General features: G+C 39.3%; 1 protein-coding gene across 4 annotated transcripts in view; it reads right to left on the reverse strand.

Annotated features, from left to right (window-relative positions):
- PCYT1A (phosphate cytidylyltransferase 1A, choline) overlaps positions 1–25,096 on the reverse strand; it is a 48,108-nt gene extending 23,012 nt beyond the window's left edge. Inside the window, exons 1-3 of one of the 4 annotated variants that reach the window (XM_060419162.1) lie at positions 24,494–24,625; positions 13,427–13,547; positions 5,384–5,510 (exon numbers count right to left, since the gene is read on the reverse strand). In XM_060419162.1, coding sequence (XP_060275145.1) covers positions 5,384–5,500 — 117 coding nt within the window. In that variant the 5' untranslated portion in view covers positions 5,501–5,510; positions 13,427–13,547; positions 24,494–24,625. Of the gene's footprint in view, positions 1–5,383; positions 5,511–13,426; positions 13,548–24,012; positions 24,626–24,786 lie in introns of those variants that run through there. The other 3 variants (XM_042232753.1, XM_012096322.4, XM_060419163.1) reach the window with 3 other exon arrangements.
- Between the last annotated feature and the right edge of the window lie 1,005 nt (positions 25,097–26,101).

Genomic DNA, 26,101 nt, shown 5'->3' on the forward strand with positions numbered 1-26,101 from the left:
TTACATGGATATGTACACATATAAACATTGAGCTGTACACCTAAGGTTTATGCATTCTATTGTATGTAAGTATAACTCAAAAAACAAATGCCATTCAGACATAAAAAGGAACGCAATACTGATAACCTGCTACAACATGGATGAACTTTGAAAAAATTATGCTAAGTGAAAGAACCAGCCACAAAAGACCACTTACTATATGATTCCATTTATCTGCAACGTTCAGAATTGGAAAATTCATAGATAGAAAATAGATTACTGGTTACAATGGGCTGGAAGGGTTGGGGAGAAATGGAGAGTGACTGCTAACAGGTACAGGGTTTCTTTCTGGAGTAATGAAAATGTACTAAAATGTATTATGATGATGGCTACACAGCTCTGTGAACATTTTTAAAAACTTTGAATTGCACACTCAGAATGTGTGTGTGAATTATAATGGTATAAGAATTATCACAATGAAGTTGTTTATACAAATAAATGCTTATATATAAAATAGAAAAAATTATGCTTATTAACATTAGTACATGTAGATGAAAGACAGCCTTACTGTGTTCTCTGAAATAATTCAAATGTCCAACAACTGATTAATGGATAAGCAGAGTAGTATGTCTATATAGATTCACTTTTAAAAAGGAATGAAGTACTGATAAGCACTATCACCTGGATAGACCTTGAAAATATTGTGCTAAATAAAAGAAGCCAGACATAAGAAAGGCCACATATTGTGTGATTATACCAAATGTCTATAACAGGCAAATCCCTAGAGAGAGAAAGTAGATTAGCGGTTGCCAGGGTATAGAGGGAGGGGAGAATGAGGGAATGACTGCTAATGGGTATGGGATTTCTCACCGTGGTAATAAAAATATTCTGGAATTAGACAGTGGTGATTTAGTGTTAAAAACCACTGTGAATTTTTAGTGTTAAAAACCACTGAATTGTACACTTTAAAATGATTAAACGGTGAACTTTGGGCTTCCCTGATGTCTCAGAGGGTAAAGAATCTGCCTACAATCAGGAGACATGGTTTTGATCCCTGGGTTGGGAAGATCCCCGAAGGAGAAAATAGCAACCCACTCCAGTATTCTTCCCTGAAAAATCCCACGGACAGAGGAGCCTGGCGGGCTACAATCCAAAGGATGGCAAAGAGTTGGACACAACTGAGCAACTATGCACAGCACAAAATTGTGAACTTTATGCTATGTGAATTTTACCTTAATTTTAAAAGATACATTAAGTATTCTATCTTTCATAACTCTGTTTCTTCAATCTTCCTTGTAGAAGGCAAATGCAGCTGTCCCTTCTGGCTAGAGTTTGTGCTGAATCGATTCCTCCTAAGTATAGAGAATGAAACCTAAGGTTCTTCAGCTATGGCAGATCAGCAAAACCTTTAACTGTCTAAAGCTGCCTCCAGTTAGAATGAGTAGTACTTAAAAACACAAAACAAAACCAAAAAACCACCCTATTATTCTCTTCTCAGAGAAAAGTGTCACTAAAAGCTGAAGTTTATAAAAGTAGGACCAAGTATTTCTTTCTACCTATGTTCTCCTAAAACAAATCTCCTTTATTTTAACCTCAAATGAATCCTATGGAATATTATACTTTCAAGTCTTCTGATTCTCTGGTAGCAAAGTACAAATGAAAGGGCAAGCCTTTAGGACCTGAAAATTGTTAGATCTAAATTCCAGCCCTATTACTTAATAGCAGTGAAATCATGGTAAGCTTCTAAAGCTTTCATCATCTATAAAATGGAAGATAGTAAAACCTGCTCCACTAGTTTGTTATGAGGATTAAATAAAATAGCATATGCAAATTAACTAGTAGAGTGTTTCACATACAAGTAGTCACTCAACAAATCTACAACATTAGGTCATTCTCTCTTCCATGTTATGGAACACAGGTTTCTTTATGCCAACAAAATTAACTAATTTGTATTAATCTAAGAGGTTAGCTTCTAAATGTTATATAAAATTTCCAAGTTTATGCAAATTATAACTAACAGTGCATGCTAAGTCTCTTCAGTTGTGTCTAACTCTTTATGACCCTATGGACTGTAGCCCACCAGGCTCCTCTGTCCATGGGATTCTCCAGGCAAGAATACTGGATTGAGTTGCATGCCCTCTTCCAGGGGATCTTCCTGACCCAGGAATCAAATGCGTGTCTCTTATGTCTTCTGCACTGGGAGATGGGTTCTTAACCACTAGCCCCACCTGGGAAGTCCATAACTAATAGTATATACTGCATGCATGCATGCTGAGTCACTTGAGTTGTGACTGACTCTTTTCAACCCTATGGACCACAGCCCACCAGGCTCCTCTGTCTAAGGGATTCTCCAAGCAAGAATACTGGAGGGGGTTCCCATTTTCTCCTCCAAGGTATCTTCCCAACTCAGGGATCAAACCCGCGTCTCATGTCTCCTGCATTGTCAAGCAGATTCTTTGCCACTAGTGCCACCTGGGAAGCCCAACAGTATATACTACTATAGTATAATACTATACCTAATAGTATTATAACTAAAAATTTAAACTTACAATGATCATTATCCTCCAAATTATGAAAGAACTTCTAAACGCAATATTGCTTTCATAAAAACTTTCTCCTGACTGTTGTTGTTTAGTGGCTAAGTCATGTCCAACTCTTTTGCAATCCCACGGACTATAGCCCACCAGGCTCCTTTGTCCATGGATTTCCCAGGCAAGAATATTGAAGTGGGTTGCCATTTCCTTCTCCAGGGAATCTTCTGACTCAGGGATCAAACCCATGTCTCCTGCTTGGCAGGCAGATTCTTTATCACTGAGCCACCCAGGAAGCACAAATTCTTTATACTTAAAGACAAACTAGCCATAAAGTTATCTTTAATTTTTCCTCCTTAATTCTCTTCTCTCCTTTATATCCATTCTATCATGACCTACAAACCCAGCTACCAAATACTTGGTGACACATCCTATTCCTTGCCCTGCTCTCAAGGAAAGCACTTTTTTTTTAAAGCTAGTTGAGATCTGAGTTACAGAGCTCTATAATATGTTCACATCTCTCAAAGGGAAGGTCTTATTTAACACTACCAGTAACCACTGCCATGCAGGCACAATGTAAGTCATAAAATCTTCTTTGTTCAACCCAAATATCAACTAATGAGAGGATAAATAAAGTGTGGTGTGTGATATATAATGGAATGTTACTTGTCAATAAAAACAAATTAAGTACTGAATATGCCACATTAATGAATCATGAAAACACATTCAGTAAAAGAAGCCACAAAAGACCAGCTATTGTGTATTGCCATTTGCCTGCAATGTCCAGAATAGGCAAATCTATAGGAATAATATAGATTAGTGGCTTCTAGAGGTGAGAGCTTGGGAGGAAATGGGAAGTGACTGTTAATGGGTATGGGGCTTATTTCAGGGATAAGAATATTCTAAAATTGGTTGTGGTGATGGTAGCACAACTCTATGAATATATTAAAAACCATTGAGTTGTACAGTTTAAATGGGTAGATTTATGATCTCAGTAAAGAAAAAAAGAAAAAAATCTTCTTTTTTCTACAGAGTTGAAAGAGATTCAGAGACAGAAAGCATATGTGTACAGTAAAGATTACACACAAGTTTATTTAGTAGATACTCCTCATTAGAGTCAGTCCAGCCTGTTGGGTGAGTGAATCTTTGCTCATTAACCCTTGATAAATAGCCAGTGTATACCAGAGAGGAACGTGAAATAGGTAGCAAGCCATTACTGATTTGTGACATGAATATATGAAGCAGAGTAACTAAAAACACTGAGATTCCTCAGATTCTAAAAACCAAGAGATTTAACTCTTCTAAGATTTAACTCACTAAGATTTACCTTCTTAGGTCTATTTCTGGCTATGGTGAGAGTATGAGCTCAGAGTATTACCTTCTTGTTTATAGCTTGTCCCTACTACAAGTGAGAATGCTGAATTTGTGCCTACCACCGTCTCCTTAACCTGAATTCTCTAAGAAACATTCAGAAATTAACAATGCCCTGTTTTGTTGACTGCTGAGTCATTTTCTGAGTTTACCTGCTGTGGCATAAAGAATAACGTTCTCCTAAGGATGTGTACATGTTATGTTCTCGAACCTGTGACTATGCTATCTTACATGGCAACATAGGCTTTGCAAACGAGATTAAAGGATTTTGAGATAGATTGTCCTAGAATAGCTAAGTACGTCTATCCAATGTAATCACAAGTCTTTACAAGTGAAAGAAAGAGGCAAGAGATTCAGAAGGAGATGTGATGACAGAAGCAGTGGTCAGAGTGTAGTGACTGCTAGTTGGTCCCCCGAGCAAAGCAATATGGGCACCCTCTAGAAGCTGGAAAATATAAGAAAACAGTTCTCCCCTAGAACCTCCAGCCCTACCAACACTTGACTTTGGCTTTCTGAGACCCATTTCAGAATTCTAATCCCCAAAACTATAAGATAATATATCTGTATTGTTTTAGGCCATTCATTGAATTTGTGGTAATTTGTTACAGAGAAACAGGAAATGAACACACTTGCCCTCAGCATCATCATTAACATCAGTCCTGGAGCAGAAACCTCCCATTTGTGAAGTCCAGTTGCTTTTACTGCTCAAGATAGTATACTGGCTTGGAACAACTGTTAATTATGTCAGAGTAGAAATTTTTTCCTTCTGGGTTATGAAGCTCCAAAAGTAACCAGTGGAAACTGCAGTTTGATCAATGGCTAGTGGTTAATATAGGTACAAAAGTACAGAAACATTTAATTCTGTTACTGGGATTTTAAAACATGGATTTCATAATAACACTGTGTACCAATAATAACTCCAATTATCTATAAATATTCTTTGATATGCTTTCCAGGGGAAGGGTACCAACCTGAGGCAGGATGAACAGTTTAGAAAGCAGTCTTTCATCAAATGTTTTTAAGTGGTTAGGAAATACAAAGATAACACTTCAGAGATAAAGGAACATAAGGTAGGCAGTAGTAGAAAAAGGTTCTCATCTAAGATATAATTAGTAATGGAGTGGAGCAGTGATAGAATAGACAGTAAGACACAGAAAACTAAACAAGAGATGATATCAAGATCAGATCACTGCCTGGAGCTACAATTTCTCTATTTCATTAGTTTGAATTTTATCATTTTTGCCTAATATACATACAAACTCCAAGTTTTCCTAACATTCTTTTTTTCAATTCCAGTGTAAAGTTCTTACAACTGAACTCTGAATTATAATCTGCATAAGATTTCCAACAACTGTTGGAAAGTCACTATTCACACTTACTACTCCTTCATTATTTAAGAAGACTTGATAAGAAGTAATATTGATATCATCAGTGTTATATCACTTTCTACCTTCCCCCTGGCAAGGTTAAGAGTTCAACAAAGAAATCTCTTGCTTACTTACAATTGCACAGCGTGGCATTTTTGAAGGAATTCCATCTTCTTCTGTTGCCCCATTGGGTCCAAGTGTCTCTTTCCTCCTCTTTCTTGTGTTGACTTTGGCTGAATTCTGTGCATCCATCTTCTTTTAGCTGGTCATAGAAAGTGAAAAGAATTTTTTTCTCACTGGGGAGAAAAATTTCTCAATGACAGGGCAAAGCACACACTTCACAAAGATGAACCAAATGCATCTGATAAAAAAGAGTAAAGTGTCACAAAAACCAGGCTCTAGTAGAAACACTGAAATGCCTCTCTGTGGAACAATGGCCACAATTAATCACCTGGACCTTGGAAATTACTGCACAAACAATACTATTTATTTCATACCCTGACTGCATGCAAAACACTGGAAGAACTTGGCTGAGAAAGTTAGTTATACAGACTTTCACTACTCTTACATCACATCCCTAGGAGACCTAGAGGCCCGACAGGTGCAAGGAAATGTGAAAGGTATGTCTCTGGTATAGAGAAAAGAGTCTTTTTTAAAAAAGAAAAAAAGATGGCCATTAGCATTTACTGGTTAACAAAGTCTGGATTTCTTAACTCTAAATGCTCTGTATATTTCAAAGACTACTTGTCCAGAGTTAGAGGTGTGAAAATTGTAGAGGAAGTATACTTGTGAGCTTCTCTGGTAGCTCAGCAGTAAATCATCTGCCTGCTAATGCAGGAGACTCGGGTTTGATCCTTGATTTGGGAAGATGCCTAGAGAAGGAAATGGCAACCCACCCCAATATTCCTGACTGGGAAATCCCACAGATAGCGGAGCTTGGCAAGCTGTTACAGCACAGGGGGTCTCAGAGTCAGACACAACTTAGAAACTAAACAACAAACATACTTGTATCTTTTAAATGTCTTTCCTTTTCCTTTTTCAATACTCATTTCCCCCTCCTCTTTTAGAGTCTTAGCACCTTAAACTTGTTCACAATCCCCAACTACTAAAATCTCACCCAGGCTTCTTCCCCCAAGAAAAATTTATTTATTGTCTCATTTAGAAGAAAACATTTAGCAACTAACTATTACAGAAAAGTTCTGAATATTTGATGTTTTATGTTTAGGTGACATAATTTTCACAAATAAATTGATTTCTTGATAATGATAAAATTTTAGGTATCAGCCAGGAATTGGAGAGAGAGGAACTTCAATGATCAGCTGCCGCCTCTGTCCAAGATATAATGACAGATGGAAAAAAGATCCTCAGAACACAAGTGGTAAACAAAACAAAATACTAGACAGAATGAGGACTTTCTACTCTGCCTCTAATAAGCCCACCTGAATAAGATATTTATTTAAAGAATTGCAATCATGCCTTATTTTCTTTCCTCTGGCTAAATTCCAAAGAGCAATGTGACAAGATCTACAAGAAACCTGACCTAATTCTTAGAGATTGAAGGAGACACCTCATGAGTCATGACTAAGTCTTAGCCTGATATGAAAAAAATGTCAGAGTCTAAAGTGAAAGATGAATACCACCCAGAAACTTCCTTTCATCACATATTCAAATTCAAATGTCCTTTCATCACAAATTAAAATAAAAAGGAAGGAGCAAATTATATATTTAATAAGTTTTTCCAGTGATGATGATAAGTGATTTTCATGATTGTTATTAATTATTCTTTTCAAATACAGAGAATTCAGATTTACTACTCTCATCTTCCTGATCTGAGTGGCCTGCTAAGAATGCCTAATCAGTCCAATTAATGACAGTTTCTAATTTGCAAACAGTAAGATTTTGCTGCAAATATCTGTTAAATTCTCAGAGTAGGCAGACAAAATCCATTACAAGAAATATAATCAGCAAATGGTGTCAAGTAGCTCAAAGATCAGGCAGTCAATAATATTGAGTATGTATTGTGTACAAGGTATTATAATTTTTACAGTAAAAGCTATTTCCTCAAGCAGACTTCGTCAATCAGGGTAAGGAAACCGCATTTATGGTATAAAAATGCTCCTTAAGATTCTAAAATCACCGGGGGAAATTTTGTTTGGGAACAGGAGTTTACACAGTTTCAAACTCTCTCTCCATCAATGACTTATTAATTACCCAGTAAAGCAAGTTACCTTTTAAAGTGAAAAAAAAAAAAAAACCTCTTCCCTAAATAAGTAAAGCTAATTAACATCACCAATAATGCTTCCTGATACAAGGCACTGGAGTCATATTATCTGCCAAAAACACATAACCTATATGTATTTATGAGGAACAATTAGACAAACTTCAACTAAAAGACGTTCTACAAAACAAGCCTGTATTCTTCAAAAAAAATGTCAATCATGAAAAACAATGAAAGGCTGAAGGACTGTTCCAAGTTAAAAGACCAAAGAAATGACAACTAAATGTAATGCATAATTCTAGACTGGGGGAGAAATCGTTATAAAAGATAGTTATTAGGACAACCAGTAAAATTAAAATATGGGTTGTATCAGATAATAGTATGTATCAATGTTAAAATTAACTTCCTGAAGTTGATAATTAGTGTTATGCCAAAGACTGTCCTTTTTTTAAATGCTGAAGTATCTAGAGACAAAGGGTTATGATCTCTGATCACTGCAACTTATCCTTAGCAAAAAAAGAAAAAAAAACTTATATTACATACAAAAAAGTAAAGCAAATATGGCAAAATTTCATCAGTGTATGAAGCTGTGTGAGTGCGTGCTCAGTCACTTCAGTTGTGTCTGGCTCTGCAATCCTATGGACTGTAGCCCACCAGGCTCCTCTGTCCATGGGATTCTCCAGGCAAGAATACTGGAGCGGGTTGCCATGCCCCTGTCATGCCCCTGCCATGCCCCAGGGGATCTTCCCACCCAGGGATCTTCCCCATGTCTCCTGCATCTCCTGCACTGCAGGTGGATTCTTTACCGCTGAGCCACCAAGGAAGCCCAAATGAAACTGAGTGGGTCATAAAGGGATTCATTTTAATATTCCTTTTTTGAAAGTTTTATTTTTTTTTCAAGGTAAAAAGTTTACTTTTAAACATGCTTGGGGACTTGCCTGGTGGTCCAGTGCTTAATAATCTGCCTTCCAATGGAGGGGACGAGTGTTTGATCCCTGGTTGGGGAACTAAGATTGCACATGCCACGTGGCAACTGAGCTGGAGCAGCCAACTACTAGGGCCAAGGGCCTCAACAAGAGAAGCCCACAGACTGCAATCAAGACCCCGCATGCCTCAACTAAGACCAATACAAGCCTAATAAATGTATTTTTTTTAATGTCCAATAATCATTTTCTACACAGACAGGCCCTCATCAAAGGTTGTCTTTTGGGATCTCTAAAAATAGATTCTCTCTCCTTCCTAACTCTGAATCAGTAGATGATACATATATTCTAAGAAGTATGTGTTAGCAATCTAAATGTGTTGCAAGGAGGTAAGATAGTAACAGAAACAATCATAATAATGACTATTTTTCTTCAATATTACCAGTGACAGACACTGTGCTGGTTACTTTATATACATTATTCTCATTTAACCCATATAATCTGAGAAGCAGGTATTTTTAGTTCCAATATACAAGCGAGAAAACTAAGGATCAGGGAGGTTAAGCAACCTATTCAGAGGTCACACAGCCATTAAGTGGGAAAACCAGAATGCTGTCTCCCAGAAATCCACGAATTTTTAGTAAAAGAAACTGTCTCATCATTACTGTTGCTGCTTCCTTCAATTAAGAACACTCTTTCCATAGCACAGGTTCCTTAAGTTTTTGCAAGCTGAAGTCAGACCAGCCTAAATGAACTGTGAAATAAAAAGGTCAGATACTGAAAGTAGCAAGGTCCAAGGACCAATCAAATAGAACTGACATGGTTATTGGCCTGATTCCAAAGCTGCCTGATTTGCCAGCTGTACAGATCCTTCCTGTCAGAAAAGTTTTACTAGGATTTCCTGACAAGATTTCAACTTAAGCAATTAAAAAAATCTTTATTTCTCTGTTCCTCTCTCTTCTGACATTAAAAATAGGTGGCGTTTAAGTCACCTGTACATTTCTTTCATGTTACAAAGTAGAGTTTTAAGGATGCCATAATAAATCAAGGGGATAAATGTCATGCCATATTCTCACCAGTTACTTTCCATGACTTCAAGTTAAAATTTCTTAAAGTTTAATAGAATAATACTTAACACATCCAAAGACATCTTTATAGGAACGTCTCAGAAGTCTTTGCTCCGTGTGTACAAGGGTCAGGGGCAGAGGGGATACGTGGGCTACATTTTTTCAGCTTTACTGAATGACATATAATTGACATACAATAAGTGTATACTTAAAGTGCATAATTTAATGAGTTTTAACATTATACCCTTGTGAAATCATCAAAATTAAGATAAACATACCATTCACTCTCGTTTCCTCATACCACTTTATAATCCATCTCTCCTTCTCCACTCTGATTTTGCTTTGCTTTTTGTTTATTTGTTTTGTTTACATTGTGGTAAAGTATACATAACATAAATTCTGCTCTGGTTTTAACTGCTTAATTCTTGAAGTACTGAATCATGTTGTATGTTTAAGTTGTATGATTCAACTTAACCAGCCAAACACATGGTAGATATCATCATATTAGAAAGAAGCAAAGTAGGTAAATACTGCCATTGTGATTTCAAAGTTTTGTAAAATTTCTTTTGTTTAAGACATCCAGTCTTTTTTTGGTTTCCTTTTGTGTGTGCTGGGTTTTTGTTGCTGTGCAAGGGCTTTCTCTAGTTGTGGTACGCAGGCTTCTCATTGTGGTGGCTTCTCTTGTTGCAGAGCAAGAGCTCTAGAGCGCGTGGGCTCAGCGGTATCTTCCTGGACCAGGGATCGAACCCATGTCCCCTGCACTGGCAGGCGGATTCATAACCAATGGACCACAAGGGAAGTTCTAAAGATATTCTAAAGTCAAACTGATATGTGGGGTCACTACATACTGTGACACTGAATCTATTCCACTAGATTAAAAAAACCACACATATCAGAGAGAGAACTTGAAGCAGGAGAAAGAATATCTGACTAGCTATTTAAAGCTAATGTAAAATTTATGAACAAAGTAAGAATCACGGCAACCATTAGCATTAGTATTGACACATTATAAAGCCCATTGGTAAATAATAGTAATACTAACATATTTTACCTGTATTTCAGTTGAGCAAATACATTCTTCAATAAAATCTGTCTGTCTGACTTATATAAACACCTCTAACCAAATGTCTAAGGCAGCATTTCTCAATAGTTTTTTTATTCATATCCATTTTGAGAAAAGCAAAAATCTTTAACCTTACACTGTTTGCATACTGCAGTGATAAAAAGAGATGAGACCCTAAAATCATATTATGTAAGTATGAAGTCCATTTCTACCACTTACTAGCCATGAAAATTTTGGAAAATTCTTTATCTCTCCAAGTCTTAGTTTCATCATCTAACAAATTAGGTTTAAAAGGAATAATCTATGTAAAGCCTTAGCTCAATGTCTGTGTACACAGTATGTGCCTGTAAACATCAGTTCAGTTCAGTCGCTCAGTCATGTCCGACTCTTTGCGACCCCATGAACTGCAGCACCCCAGGCCTCCCTGTCCATCACCAATTCCCAGAGTTCATTCAGACTCACGTCCATCGAGTCAGTGATGCCAACCAGCCATCTCATCCTCTGTCGTCCCCTTCTCCTCCTGCCCTCAATCTTTCCCAGAATCAGGGTCTTTTCCAACGAGTCAGTTCTTTGCATCAGGTGGCCAAAGTACTGGAGTTTCAGCTTCAACATCAGTCCCTCCAATGAACACCCAGGACTGATCTTTAGGATGGATTGGTTGGATCTCCTTGCAGTCCAAGGGACTCTCAAGAGTCTTCTCTAACACCATAGTTTAAAAGCATCAATTCTTCGGTGTCAGCTTTCTTTATAGTCCAGCTCTCATCCATACGTGAACACTGGAAAAACCATAGCCTTTACTAGACGGACCTTTGTCGGCAAAGTAATGTCACTGCTTTTGAATATACTGTCTAGGTTGGTCATAACTTTCCTTCAAGGAGTAAGCATCTTTTAATTTCATAGCTGTAATCACCATCTGCAGTGATTTTGGAGCCCCCCCCAAAATAAAGTCAGCCACTGTTTCCACTGTTTCCCCATCCATTTGCCATGAAGTGATGGGACCAGATGCCATGATCTTCGTTTTCTGAATGTTGAGCTTTAAGACAACTTTTTCACTCTCCTCTTTCACTTTCATCAAGAGGCTCTTTAGTTCTTCTTCACTTTCTGCCATAAGGGTAGTGTCATCTGCATATCTGAGGTTATTGATATTTCTCCCAGCAATCTTGATTCCAGTTTGTGCTTCATCCAGCCCAGCGTTGCTCATGATGTACTCTGCATAAGTTAAATAAGCAGGGTGACAATATACAGCTTTGATGTACTCCTTTTCCTATTTGGGACCAGTCTGTTGTTCCAAGTCCAGTTCTAACTGTTGCTTCCTGACCTGCATATAGGTTTCTCAAGAGGCTGGTCAGGTGGTCTGGTATTCCCATCTCTTTCAGTATTCTCCACAGTTTATTGTGATCCACACAGTCAGCAAAAATAGATGTTTTTCTGGAACTCTCTTGCTTTTTCCATAATCCAGCAGATGTTGGCAATTTGATCTCTGGGTTCCTATGCCTTTTCTAAAACCAGCATGAACATTTGGAAGTTCACAGTTCATGTATTGCTGAAGCCTGGCTTAGAGAATTTAGAGCATTACTTTGTAAACATCAGCTACTATTATTATTTCATAGTAGTAGTAGTTGCCATCATCTGCCTTTGTCTATTTCTGATGTATCCTCTATAGTCAAAAGATTTTTGTCAAGTTTTCCTCCATGATTACAACTGTGAAAAGTGTACTTTTCATGTAAAATTATGATAAAATGAGGTATGCTCACTGCATCTTCCCCATTCTATCCCTACCCCATTAAAGAATCATTGTTGTAGCAAGAACTCTTCTAGAGTTTGAAGAAAAAAATATTATTACTACTACTACTGTCAGTATTTATAGAACACCTGTATGTCAAAATATTTTTTTAATATTAAAACTCTCTTAACATTCACAACTCTCTGACATACATGTATTATTTTTATCACTATTGAAACTGAGGTGCAGAAAATAAAAGTCACACAACTAGTAAGTGGTGCTAGGAATCAAATTCAGTCAGCCTGGCTGCAGACTGCATATTCTTAACCACTACAGTATATGGTAAAATATGACACTGTACTTACTATACAAGAAGGTACCTAATACCTATCTCTAAATATCTGTCATGTTGAATAGGGCAGACACTTACTCTGAGACACTCTAGATAATAGAAAATGAATCACTAGTTGGAGGATGCAGAGACACAAATTTTAGCTAAACATAATAAAATACTTTTGAGAAATGAGAGTATCTGAAAAGGGACTAGGTGACCTTAGGAGGCATTTCATTTTAGCATACCAGGTCATTCAAGCAAAGAATGTATAGAAATATACTTATTCATTTTATGGGTCATAATCCTGTTAAAGTCTATCTTAAAAAATTTTTTTTTATTGAAGGATAATTGCTTTACAAAAGTCCATCTTGATTGATGTTTGTTCTAATCTGTTAAAATAATTTCAAATTGTGACTGCCGTGTATCATTTTGCAGTCACAATTTTATGTAACCTATAAACTTGAAAAGCATGGTTTTTATGACTCTATCCACATTAGTACCGAAAATACTGATCAGAATAGATGTCACCATATACCAATGTAACACACCACTAGAACCCTTTCTCCTCATTGAGATCCACTCATAATACTCTACATTAGGACAATATAAAACACATGAGAGTTTATCTTAAGAAAACAGAATAAGAAATATATTTAGAATTCTTAGTGATTATAGTATTAGACTGTAATGATTACAATAATGATTACAGTATTCAGACATAAACCTGTTTCAGTGTACTACCACATAACTCACATTTCTCTATCACTGTCCCAAAGATTATGATAACAGTGATGATAAAAATTATAGCTAATGTGGACTTCCCAGATGGCGCTAGTTGTAAAGAACTCGCCTGCCAATGCAGGAGACCTAAGAGACACGGGTTCGATCCCTGGGTTGGGAAGATCCCCTGGAGAAGGGAATGGCAACACACTCCAGTATTCTTGCTTGGAGAATCCCTTGGACCGAGGAGCCTGGAGGGATACAGTCCATAGGTAACAAAGAGTAGGATATGACCGAAGTGACTTAGCATGCATGTATTCAAAACTAATACAGAGTACTTTCTATGTGCCAGAAAGTTATAAACCTTTTGCATACATTATATAATTTTAAAACATTTTTTATTTATTTCGTTGCAGTACACAGAATCTTTGATCTCCACTGCAGCATGTGGGATCTCTTAGTTGTGGCATATGCACTCTTGCAGCACGTGGGATCTAGTTCCTTGACCATGGATCGAACCTGGGCCCCTCCACTAGAAGCATGAAGTTTAAGCCACTGGACCACTAGGGAAGTCCCTAAACCTTTTGTATATATTAAATAATTCTGTATATATTAAATAACAACAATCTTATGAGGCAGATACTATTATTAACTCTATTTTGCAGATGAAGAAATTGAGGCACAGCTGGGTTAAATGACTTGACTGAGATGACACGTCTGGGACAGGGCAAAAACAGGATTTGAACCAAGGCATTCTGGCTCTAGATCTGTGCACTTAATGACAACATTATGTTACCTAGTGTATAAAATAGTCATACCTGAATTTAAACAAAAACACTTCTTCTACCCTTGCCATGCACTACACTGTGCCAGGCAGGAATTTAATTTCACCTTTCATAAAGACTGAACTCCTTACTGGGCATATCACTGACAGACTACTTAGGTTTTGGTTTGGGCTAGAGTAGAACAGTAGAGGATTCACTAGACCACGAATCACATCACGTATAAGGGGAGTTAATTCTAGCTGCTCCCAGGCACTTCCTGGCGGTTCAGTGGATTCATGCTTCTGCTGCAGGGGGCACAGGTTCGATCCCTGGTCAAGGAACTAAAATCCCACAAATCGTGTGGCCTATCCGCCCCCCCAAAAAAAAACTTTAGTCAAAAAAATATTTTTTAGCTCCTCCTTGTACCTTAACTCTAAGTTAAGGTGAATGCATTGACCCTAAGAGATTCTTCATGAGATTAAGGAACTTTCTAATAAAACGTACTTAATGTCTAAGTTATGGTAAGGATCAAATGAGAGATTAGAAAACAAACTCCCAAATGTTGTTTGTCTTTCCACTGTGCAAGACAGGGACCATTTTCATTTGGAGAGTCAGTATCATTTGACCTGTGTGATCTTCACCCTTCATACCACATGCCATCAGATACCACAGGCCTAACTTGAACCAATTAGCACATCACTCTCCCAGGCCATAGACTGGGGAAGAGGTCTGTGGGAAAGGTGACCTAAGATAGTCCAATCAGCGTGAATCCCAGGACTTGTCAGATGGGAATGCTTGGACAAAGATTTGTGAATTTAAACCTGGAGACACAACTCTAGGAACCATCTATGACAACCTAGTGGTCATCCTATAACCAGGAAGAGTCTTTCTCAAAGTAGACAACACAGAGAAAGCAATGATGATGATGGAGAGAAGCCAGATTCTGAATTGCCTAATTCTGCCATCCAGTGAACTTCCCTTTTTGCTGAAACTCAGGTAGGTTGGGTTTCTTATCACTTAGAACCACAAAATCATAATTGATGCATCCAATACCTGGCAATGAGCCCTAGCACACAGCAGATGCTCAATAACTATTCGAATAAATTAAAAAAAAAAAAACTCCTTTGAAATTCTGAAAAACACTACACATCTTAGTATTTTGTTTTGATGGAAAGATGTCAAATACTTGTCAATTTAGAAGTGTATCAAAGATGGTAAAATAAAGCTTTCATCCTGTCAAAAGTATTTTTCCTTATCTGCTTACATATAGTTCTTTTATTTCCCAAAGATGACTTTTATGTCCTATCCTGTATTTTACACTATACTTTAAACTGAAGATTATGCATCAGACAAACCGAAGGCTAAAGATCCTTTGGATTTAGAACAAATACAGCTAATATTTTTTGTTTTATAATGTAAAATACTTCTATATCTTTCCACTTTTTTAGGAGGTAGAAAGCACCAAGACCCCAGACATTCCATAACAATAAGCCTAAAAGAATTTAGAAATTACAAAGAGATTAACTCTCATGCCTTTCCTCTTTAGAACTAGTACTAAAACTATTTTAAACTTTGACTTTATAGGTCGCCATGTTTTTCATTTTTCACTGGCTCTCTTAGATCATCTCCATGTTCCTCATATCTACTAACTTACACACCTTGAAAGTATATAGAAAAATTTAATAACTAGTGCCTAAACTGATGAAAAAAATTACCCCCCGTTTCCCTAAAGTTCCAATAGACGGCTGCCAGAACATATCGAATTTGCCAGAATATATCGAGAAAAGGTATGCGAGAAGATGAGAGTGTACTGAGGGTAGCAAATACACGCTGGCTTTTCAGTTCATTATACTGAAACTAAGCTTTACCTAAAACTATACCACCTTTATTATACTCACAACTGCCCAGTAATCACTGAATATCTCTAATAATGAGGAACAATACTTCCCAAACTTTCTGTTTATGATAACTGTCCCTTTGTAATCAAATGGCACCCCACTCCAGTACTCTTGCCTAGAAAATCCCACAGAGGAGCCTGGTAGGCTGCAGTCCATGGGGTCGCTAAGAGTCAGACACGACCGAGCGACTTCCCTTTCACTTTTACTTCCATGCATTGGAGAAGGAAATGGCAACCCACTCCAGTGTTCTTGCCTGGAGAATCCCAGGGACAGGAGAGCCTGGTGGGCTGCCGTCTATGGGGTCACACAGAGTCGGACACGACTGAAGTGACTTAGCAGCAGCAATGCTATTCAAGTAAAAATGAGTGATGTCTCCGGAAAAGGAGGAGACTTTAAATATCTACATTCCAGAGTGAAAATACACATAGTGGCTGCCTTAATATCTACCTGACAGTGGAAGTAGAGCTGGGGAAAGATGGCACCGCCTCAGAGCCAATACAGTACAAGAGCAAAATGAGGATGGGGAGCAGGAGATTGCCTAATAATTTGCAGACAGGCCCTGGCTTCCAGCCACAGCACCCATATTAATTAAGCTGAGTCAGAATGAAAACAGCTGGAGACAAAATACAGTGCCTCCCTCTTGAGCCCATCAGGGTAGGAAATAGGCCAAAACCTATTTCCTTAGCTGTTTATCCTTCCCAAAAGTTTCTATGTCAAAAGAAGCTGTAACAAAAAAGAGGAAAATAGAGCTGGCATTTAAAATGCAGCATTTGTAATTTTTCCAACACTGCTACATATTCAGTCCCTAGATAAGTCACTTCATCTTAGTCACTCAAATTCCCCATTCAAACACAGAATCTAAATATGGACATAAATACCCACACTACCACCACCATGGCTAGTAAGTGCCTCAGTGTCTCCAAACTGCTTTCAAGATACAGAATGTAGTATATGCTCCTGTGATTTTTACCCAGATTCACAAAATCTGGCTCCATTTCTGCTGACTCACCTCCCAGTACACACTGCTAGCCTTGTTCTTCAGTGTTTCAGTAGATGCCTGCTTGGACAGATCAACTCTGCTATTAAGGAAGCACACAAAAGAAGTGGAAATGTGTGTCAGCGGGAAGGGGTGCCAGGACAGAGACATGGAGGATAAATCTAATCAAGTGTTTTTCCAACATGAATGTCTTGAAGGAGACAATATCTGCATGCTGGTGTGCATGTGCTAGTGTTTTAAAGATGAAAGTCTCCTGGAAGTGCAGTTTTAGAAACTCCTACTCAATCCCCTTCTATTCTACTTCCTTACTGCTGGTAGATTTACTAAGCATCCCAGGGTGAAAGAAGAGATGGACACTGCTTCTTAAGCTATGCAACAACCTAAATAGTAGAAGCTGCAATCATATATACTCATCAAATTTCAAAAATCTAACTCAAATTTGACTGGGTACTATAGGAATTATCTGAGTTAAAAAAAAAAAAAAAAGACAAGAAATTTTCCTTTGCCTTCTATTCCTGCTTCCCCTCATCCATGGTCCTACAATATCTTCCCTCAATACAACCCTATACTCAGGATTAGATGGTTGGATGGCATCATCGACTTAATGGACATGAGTTTGAGCAAACTCTGGGAAATAGCGAAGGACAGGGAAGGCTGGCACACTGCAGCCCCTGCGGTCACAGAGTCAGACGCAACTGAGTGACTGAACAATGACAGCAATTTTCTACTGGCATACCAATGCCCAGTTCCAAAGCTAAATGAGTAAGCATACTTCATATTTGTTATCTTTATCTGCTTCTACGACTGTGGAATTTAATAAAGTAGTGCTCTAAGAGGCAAGCTCTATGAACTTCTAGGTTAAAGTGAATCAAATGCTGCTGGCATTAATCATGTCATCTGCTGTACATTCAGGCCTTCCCACAGATAACAGTGCAGCCACATCACCCTTTGTGTAAAGACCTTTGAAGCTTGAGGGAGGATATATCTAGCCCACAGTGGGAGGAAGGGCTGGATTCAAGAACTAGCAGAATTCCTATAGCAAGGGTCAGCAAACTACAGCTTACAAGTCAAAAATGGCCCACAGTCTGTTTTTATAATTAAAGTTTTACTGAAACACAGCCATGCTCATTCACTTATGTACTGCCTATGGCCATTTTTGTGCTACAACTGCAGAGTTGAATAGTTGCAACAGAAACCGTATGACCCACAGAGCTGAATATTTACTATTAGGCCCTTTACCTAAGAAATCTGCCAACTCTATTCTAAATGAAAACAAGAATCAGTTTTATTAATAATTTGGTAGCAAACTCTACCTAGATTATGTGAACAGTTCTAATGTGGAGGACCATGCTAGAAATAGAATTTTTCAAGAAACTGTACCATAACTTTCTTAAAAAAACAAAACAAAACAAAACACAACTATTTATTTGGCTGCACCAGATCTTAGTTGCAGCATGTGGGATCTAGTTCCCTGATCAGGGATCAAACCTGGGACCCCTGAATTAGGGAGCTTGGAGTCTTAGCCAGGGAAGTCCTCATGTACCACAACTTTCTGATGCAGGATTACTGCAATTTATGTCACTAACCATAAAATTAACAGATGCATGCTCCTCGGAAGAAAAGCTAACTTAAAGTATTAAAAGTATTGACAGAGACATCACTTTGTCAAAAAGGTCTGTCTAGTCAAAGCTATGGTTTTTCCAGTAATCCTGTACGGATGTGAGAACTGGATCATAAAGAAGGCTGAGCATTGAAAAATGCATGCTTTTGAATTGTGGTGCTGGAGAAGACTCTTGGGAATCCCTTTAGACTGCAGGGAGATCAAACCAGTCAATCCTAAAGGAAATCAACCCTGAATAGTCATTGGAAGGACTGATGATGAAGCTGAAGCTCCAATACTTTGGCCACCTGACATGAGGAGCTGACTCACTGGAAAAGACCCTGATACTGGGAAAGACTGAAGGCAGGGGCAGAAGGGGGCAATAGTGGATGAGATGGTTAGATAGCATCACTGACTCAACAGTCATAAATTTGAGGAAACTCCAGGAGACAGTGAAAGACAAAGGAGCCTGGCATGCTAAAAAGTCCATGGGATTGCAAAGAGCTAGATATCACTTAGCAACTACAACAGTAACAATGTCACTAACCAATATATATCACTACACCATATAGAATAAGTCAAAAGAATGCCTGCTTTGGGAAATTCTAAATGTAAAGGTGATTTCACAACATTATCTGCACGGACCGATTTTTAAGTCAGGGCTCAATGTTACTCCTCAATATTTAGGATCAGTAAATGGCCACATCTAAGATCTAAGCTTTGAACTTGATCTCTTCCCTCTAATTTCTCCAGAGAAACACTTATTCAACAAACACTGAGTGGGCACTTACTCTGTGTCAGACTCTGGGTTAGTCATGGACCAAAATAAAGCTTGTGCTTGGGCCTGACCACTGAGGGTTGGATTTCAGGACAGAGATTATCCTAAAAACCAGAAACTTGTTACAGTTCTTACAGTTGAATAATGTGCTCTGCCACTATCCCACTGGAAGAATCAGTGTGTAAACTCTGTGTTTAGATTTTGTTCTCCCTAGACTGGGTTATATCTCTAAGGCAGGGTCTATGACAGATTCAGGGAATCTGGGATTTAGACTAAAAAAAGTGTATCTTCATTTTCACTGCTGCTGCTGCTGCTGCTAAGTCACTTCAGTCATGTCCGACTCTGTGTGACCCCATAGACGGCAGCCCACCAGGCTCCCCCGTCCCTGGGATTCTCCAGGCAAGAACACTGGAGTGGGTTGCCATTTCCTTCTCCAATGCATGGAAGTAAAAGTGAAAGTGAAGATGCTCAGTCGTGTCCGACTCTTAGCGACCCCATGGACTGCAGCCCACCAGACTCCTCCGTCCATGGGATTTTCCAGGCAAGAGTACTGGCGTGGGCTGCCATTGCCTTCTCCACTTTATTTTCACCAGCCTCTGGCAAATCCACCATCCTTCAATTATGAATGTAAGCCACAACACTAATAGCAGACTTAGTAAAATAGACTTTATCACCAGTAGAAATCATAGATATTTTCATATATTACACTTGTTACAAATATCTTGAAATAATTTAAACACATGATCATTTAAAAGTTATAATTATAAGACCCACTGATAGACAGAAAGCTTTATTTACTATGTTAATAAAAACTACATGTGCTATTTCACACATTTAAAGATATTTTGATAACTACATATCAACACAATTTGTTTTCTTTATAATTTATGTACTTTTTTGCATATACAAACATTAATCAAAAAAAGGAATCCACAAGGTTTCACCATAATGCCAAAGTGTTCCATGGAACAAAAAAGATTAAGACTAGGGGCCAAAAAAACAAACCAGAATCACCCAGTTTCTATTAAGTGCCATACACTCATTCTGTTCTCTAATATAGAGCAAAGATTATAAATCACTATTTTTAGCAGCCTTCACTTCAAACTGGTTTGCAAATAGTTGTGAATATGATATAACAGCCTAGCAAATCCATGGGTTCCCCTGACAGACATTCTAGTCCAAATGCAGAAAGCTTCAAACTAAACTTTCAACAAGAGAGTTACCAACAGAAAGGGAGGAAAAAAAGGCAGAAAAACAAACAAATCTCCCTCCAATCCTGCTAAATATCTATCTACTTATGTGATATGCAAACAGGAAAATACAGGAAATTAACTTTTTTATATTAATAAAGTATGTAAACAAACCTAACACAGTGTCAAATATATACTAGAGACTCACTGTTGCTTTTTTTTTCCCCCCCTTCTAGAATGGTGCCCTGGCATATACTGCAAAATAAAGTATGTAAAAATGTATATTCCCTGAATTTACTGATTATAGAGGAAGGGAGGATTTAAATTTTGTCACAAACCATTCATAAACAATTAACAAATCATACGTTATACATGTGTTCAGGTACCCATTTGACAGGAATATTGTGAAAAGAGAAGTTTAGGACTAGAAACAGAAAGGTTTAAGCTTAGGAAAGAGAAAGTGCTAGAAGTTACTCTCTAGCAGATAAGCAAGAAAGTTGAGCCCTGTTCTCACTCTCTTCTTCCTATTATTTTCTAATGTGACTTATGTAGACATAAGTAAAAGATGTAGAATCAGCCACAATCTTGAATAAAAAAGGAGCTCTCACATTCCAGTGATGACTGGGAAGTAGCCTGACTTTAGGATTTCACTAACTGAAAAAACTCCCCCTAAATCATGACTTTTAGAAAAATTTATTCTTTCTAATCTATTTCAGGAGAACATAAATGTTAGTGTAAGAACTTCTGTTTGATTTAGTAGGAGGAATTATCTCTATTAGGAAAGTCAGAATATCTGGCTTCAGATGAGAGTTATGCAAATACTGTGAAAGAAAAACATAAGAAAATTACAATTATTATTAGATATTTTGTCCTTATCCATCATTATTATGCTTGCTTTTTCTATGAATATTTCATAAATTAATCAGAGTTTATAACATGAAGAGGCTATTCATCTCCCAAGGGGAATAATGTCTAACCTACAGATTAGGTAGCTCCACAGGAAAATCATGAATGAGGGCAGATGGTTAACAAACTCCATGAGATTGTATACTAAATGTGGTTAGTATGCATATTTTTCAGATTATTAAAGCCTATTTAACCAGAAAAACAGCTTTCTCTGCCACAGTAAGGAAATCTAAAGCAAGAGAAAGCAATAATTCTTCCCATAGTCACAGAGTAAGTCAGTGCTAACATCAGATAAAGTCACCAGGAATCCAAGGCTCTGACTAGATTCTCCTTGCTTGCTTGCTAAGTCACTTCAGTCATGCCCAACTCTGTGTGACCCCATAGATGGAGTCACATATCCAAAGAGATCCCCAAGAAAAATAAAACCTCACCTGTTTATGAGAGAAGACATCATAGGCTGAGGAAGGAATAATGTTCTTTCTTAATCAATTAGGCCATTATATTGGTTTCCAAAAGGAATTTACAAAGCAGCTCAAATCAAAAAGAATCATTTCATTCAGCAAACACAAATAACCCCAGAGGCAGAGCTGCAGTCCCCAAGCCTAAACGTCTTCCCTTTGGTGATGAGTAACCTTTAAGCAGTATATTCTGTTCTAGGAACAAATTCTTAAGTAGTTTCTTTTAGTTATATAGAATGTAAGCCTGCTGCTGCAGCTAAGTCGCTTCAGTCATGTCTGACTCTGTGCGACCCCATAGACGGCAGCCCACCAGGCTTCCCTGTCCCTGGGATTCTCCAGGCAAGAACACTGGAGTGGGTTGCCATTTCCTTCTCCAATGTGTGGAAGTGAAAAGTGAAAGGGAAGTCGCTCAGTGGTGTCCAACTCTTAGTGACTCCATAGACTGCAGCCCACCAGGCCCTTCGTCCATGGAATTTTCCAGGCAAGAGTACTGGAGTGGGGTGCCATTGCCTTCTCCGAGAATGTAAGCCTAGTAAACATATAATATTCTAGAAACAGCCATTTTTTAGCTAAACAAGGCTCTCCCTGGGACTTCCCTGGTGGTCCAGTGGCTAAGACTTCACACTCCCAATGCAGGGGGCTGGATCAGGGCACAAGATCACAAAAGCCAAAACTAAAGATCCTACATATTACAAGGAAGACTGACGATCCCTTGTGCTGCAACTAAGACTAGTGCCGCCAAAAAAAGGCTATCCCTCACCATTCCCAACTTATTTCCATTTAAGTATCTTTCTGAAATCTCTTCCGCTACGACACAGTGTATATGTATACAAAGGGTGGGAGTGACTATCAGGTTATCAGGTAAATACAGTGTCTGGTAAGTTAAGACTGTCTCAAGCTTCTTCTATTACATATATTTTTAAAAAACACTAAGCGATGCAATCAACAAGTAGCACCTTCTACAAAGGGCTGTAAAAGAGGAAGAAGTAGTGAAACTCACTTCAATTCCATCTGCATCACTAACAGACCTCATGAAAGGGAATCAGTAGGAAATAAAGCCAAGCTAAAACATCAGCTGAATTATCCACAGCATGGTATCATCCCCAGTAGGCCAGTCTTGGCCTCCAATGTACAAAAACCATTGAGCTGGATAGCCAAATACATTTACGCTTCTCCTCTGTGGCATTCTAGTCACCACTGTTGGCCTCTCCAGGTCATTCCGTCTTCTCCATGATGATCATCTGTTCACCACAGATTACTGCACCAAATTTCATTCTCAACCAGTACCTTTTTACTAGCAATTTCCTGTATTTACAGAAACATTAAATATTAAGATTGAAAAGGACCCTGAAGGTCACTTTATTCTCAGCAGAATCTTTTCTGTCTCTATCTTCAGTTCCCCTTCTAAGCCTTGTTTCTACCCTCTTCAAAGCTTCCCCCTTACTCAGTGTCTATTCCTAACAGTTTTTCTCATCATAAACCCCTATATCCTCACTGCCTTTCTAAATATCACTGTCCCTATTTCAATACATAAGCATTGGTTCTCCCAACTGAGGACCTGAGTTTCAGTCTTCAGTTAAAACTACTCCAATTTTATTTGGGAAGCCTTCTTCAGTTAAGTCTGTCTGGTAGAGGATGTGCCCCAGCCCCAGATCTTCCTAATTGCATCTTGGTATTTCCAAATAGTCCCCCTCACTGTAGAATCATGGCATTTTAGACCAGAAGGAAAACTCAGAAATAATCTGGTCCAATGTTTTTCCAACTTTTTAACTACATTTTAAGATACATGAAATTCATTTTGCATCATAACCTCACACACACATAACTGAATCAAGTTTCATGAAATACTATTATTATTATGTGAAAACTTCAGGTCTATTTCCTTTTTTTTGGGTAAATTTCAGGTCCCCTCCACTAAATGGACTACAGAACCCAGTAACAGGACAGAACCCACAGTTTAGGAAACATTCATCTAATCCAAACTTCCCACTCACGGCGGAAGAAACTGTAGCTCAATGGTGAGGTAAGCTTCCCAGCCACAAGAAGTCTGTCCATCAAATTAAACTCGGGTCTAACTTTCTCCAGCCAGTCACCACACCCCTACTCAAACAAAACGCTACAGTACCGTGTCCAGTCACTGATCCCACAGTCTTCTCCAACTCAGCCCCCTCAAAGTTACTGCTCCTTGGTTAGAGGCCCCTCGCAGCTGCTGCTTCATACTCCCTTAGGTCAGAGTCCCCTCACAGTTCCTATCCATCGATCAGTCTCCTCCGAGTCGCTGGCCCTTGGTCACAGTTCCCCGCTGTCACTGCTTCATACTTCCTCGGTCATAGTCCCCACGCAGCCTCTGCCTCGTGTTCTCCGCGGTCAGAGCCCCTTAGTATTCACTGCTGCTGGGTCACAGATCCCTCGCAAGCAGCTACGTCTCAGCCACAGTCCCCTCGCTGTCAACGCCCCTGGGTCACAGTAGCCTCGCAGTCGTAGCCTCACACTCCCCTCGCTGTCGCTGACCCACTCTTCTTTCAGTCACTCCTCCAGGCAGTCCCAGCACCACAGTTTCTCCTCTCAAACAGAGCCGCGAGAATATACACACACCCGGTCCTTACCTGCGGCTCACGTTTCCCTGGCCCCTGGTGACTGTCCCGTCGAATTTCTCCAGAGCGCCGCGTCACGGACAAGGGAAATTGAGGAGGTTGCGGGGAGACGCCCGGGAAAGGCAGCTGACGGAAGCGCGGACCGGAAATCCCGCCTATTGCCCTCCTTCTTATCACTCCGACCACGACTTCTCTTCGAAAACCACCTCTGACACAGTGGTTCCGCCTCCATAGAGGCCCCGTGGGGCGGAGTGACTGAGCAGAACTCACCAGGAGAGAAGATAAAATGGCAAAGGGTCACTAACCTTGCGGAATTGGACTATGCGGTGAAGAAACGGATGTACCTTGTAATAAGACACGGCTGTGACTTGTCACTCTTGCTCGCTGCCACTCCGTCAAGAAGCGTTAAGGTGGTGGCTCGCCTTTTGCCCAGCTCCGGGTTCAGTCCCTCCCAGGCGGACCTGTCCGTTTAGTCCTTCCTGCTCTACCCCAGCGGCTGACGCGGTGCCAGGCACTCGTATACCAGCACATTCACAATGCAGATTGCCGCGACACCTTCCAACCTCCACACCATGGTCTGCAACTGCTTCACACAGCGCCCTTTCCCTACTGCGTGACGTGAAGAGATGCACGTCCGCCAAGCAAGTCCTGTGAAAAGCCCTCTGTGTTCTGGTTGTTTCTAACCCAGGTTGGCTCATCAAGAGATGATCCCTGGGTATCAACTGGGGGCCATCTGAGCAGGAACAATTCTTGAATTGGTGGCCCCTGGTAGGAAATCACACAGCAGGGTAACTGGTAAAAAGAAACGTTTTCCTTTGCTAGAAAGAAACTAGCAAACCTCTTTGGAGGAGTCCCTTGTAGATGGCTTCCCTGGTGGCTGAGACAATAAAGAATCTGCCTGCAATGCGAGAGACTCAGGTTCCATCACTGGGTGGGGAAGATCCCCTGGAGAAGGGAATGGCAACCCACTCCAGTATTCTTGCCTGGACAATTCCATGGACAGAGGAGCCTGCTTGGCTACCCTCCATGGGGTCGCAGAGTGGACAGGACTGAGTGACTAACACTTTCACTTTAACAAGGCAAGTAAATAGCCAATGTAACGGAATAAGCATGTAAAAGAACTTTTCCATGTATTTAATATGGTGGGTAAGCAGTTGCTGAGGAGCTACAGAGAAAAATAAAGGATTTATATTGTGACCCTTCCCTTTTGAGTTTCAAAGTTATTTGAACAGGGCAGATAGATTCAGTTCAGTTGCTCAGTCATGTCCGACTCTGTCCATCACCAACTCCCGGAGTTCACCCAAAGTCATGTGCATCAAGTTGATGATGCCATCCAGATATCTCATCCTCTGTCATCCCCTTCTCCTCCTGCCCCCAATCCCTCCCAGCATCAGGGTCTTTTCCAATGAGTCAATTCTTCGCATGAGGTGGCCAAAGTATTGGAGTTTCAGCCTGAGGCAGATAGATTAAGGTGCTTAAAATAAGGACAGCTAGCTGGAGCAGACATCTAAAGGGAAGATTACTACAAAGACAGTGGAAATTGGGATAGTACCATCATAATCTCTGAGAGTCTTAAGGGAAGCTAATTTCATATACAGCCTAGAAACTCTTCGATCATGA

Source organism: Ovis aries, chromosome 1, assembly GCF_016772045.2.
Source record: "Ovis aries strain OAR_USU_Benz2616 breed Rambouillet chromosome 1, ARS-UI_Ramb_v3.0, whole genome shotgun sequence".
NCBI classification, from domain to species: Eukaryota; Metazoa; Chordata; class Mammalia; order Artiodactyla; family Bovidae; genus Ovis; species Ovis aries.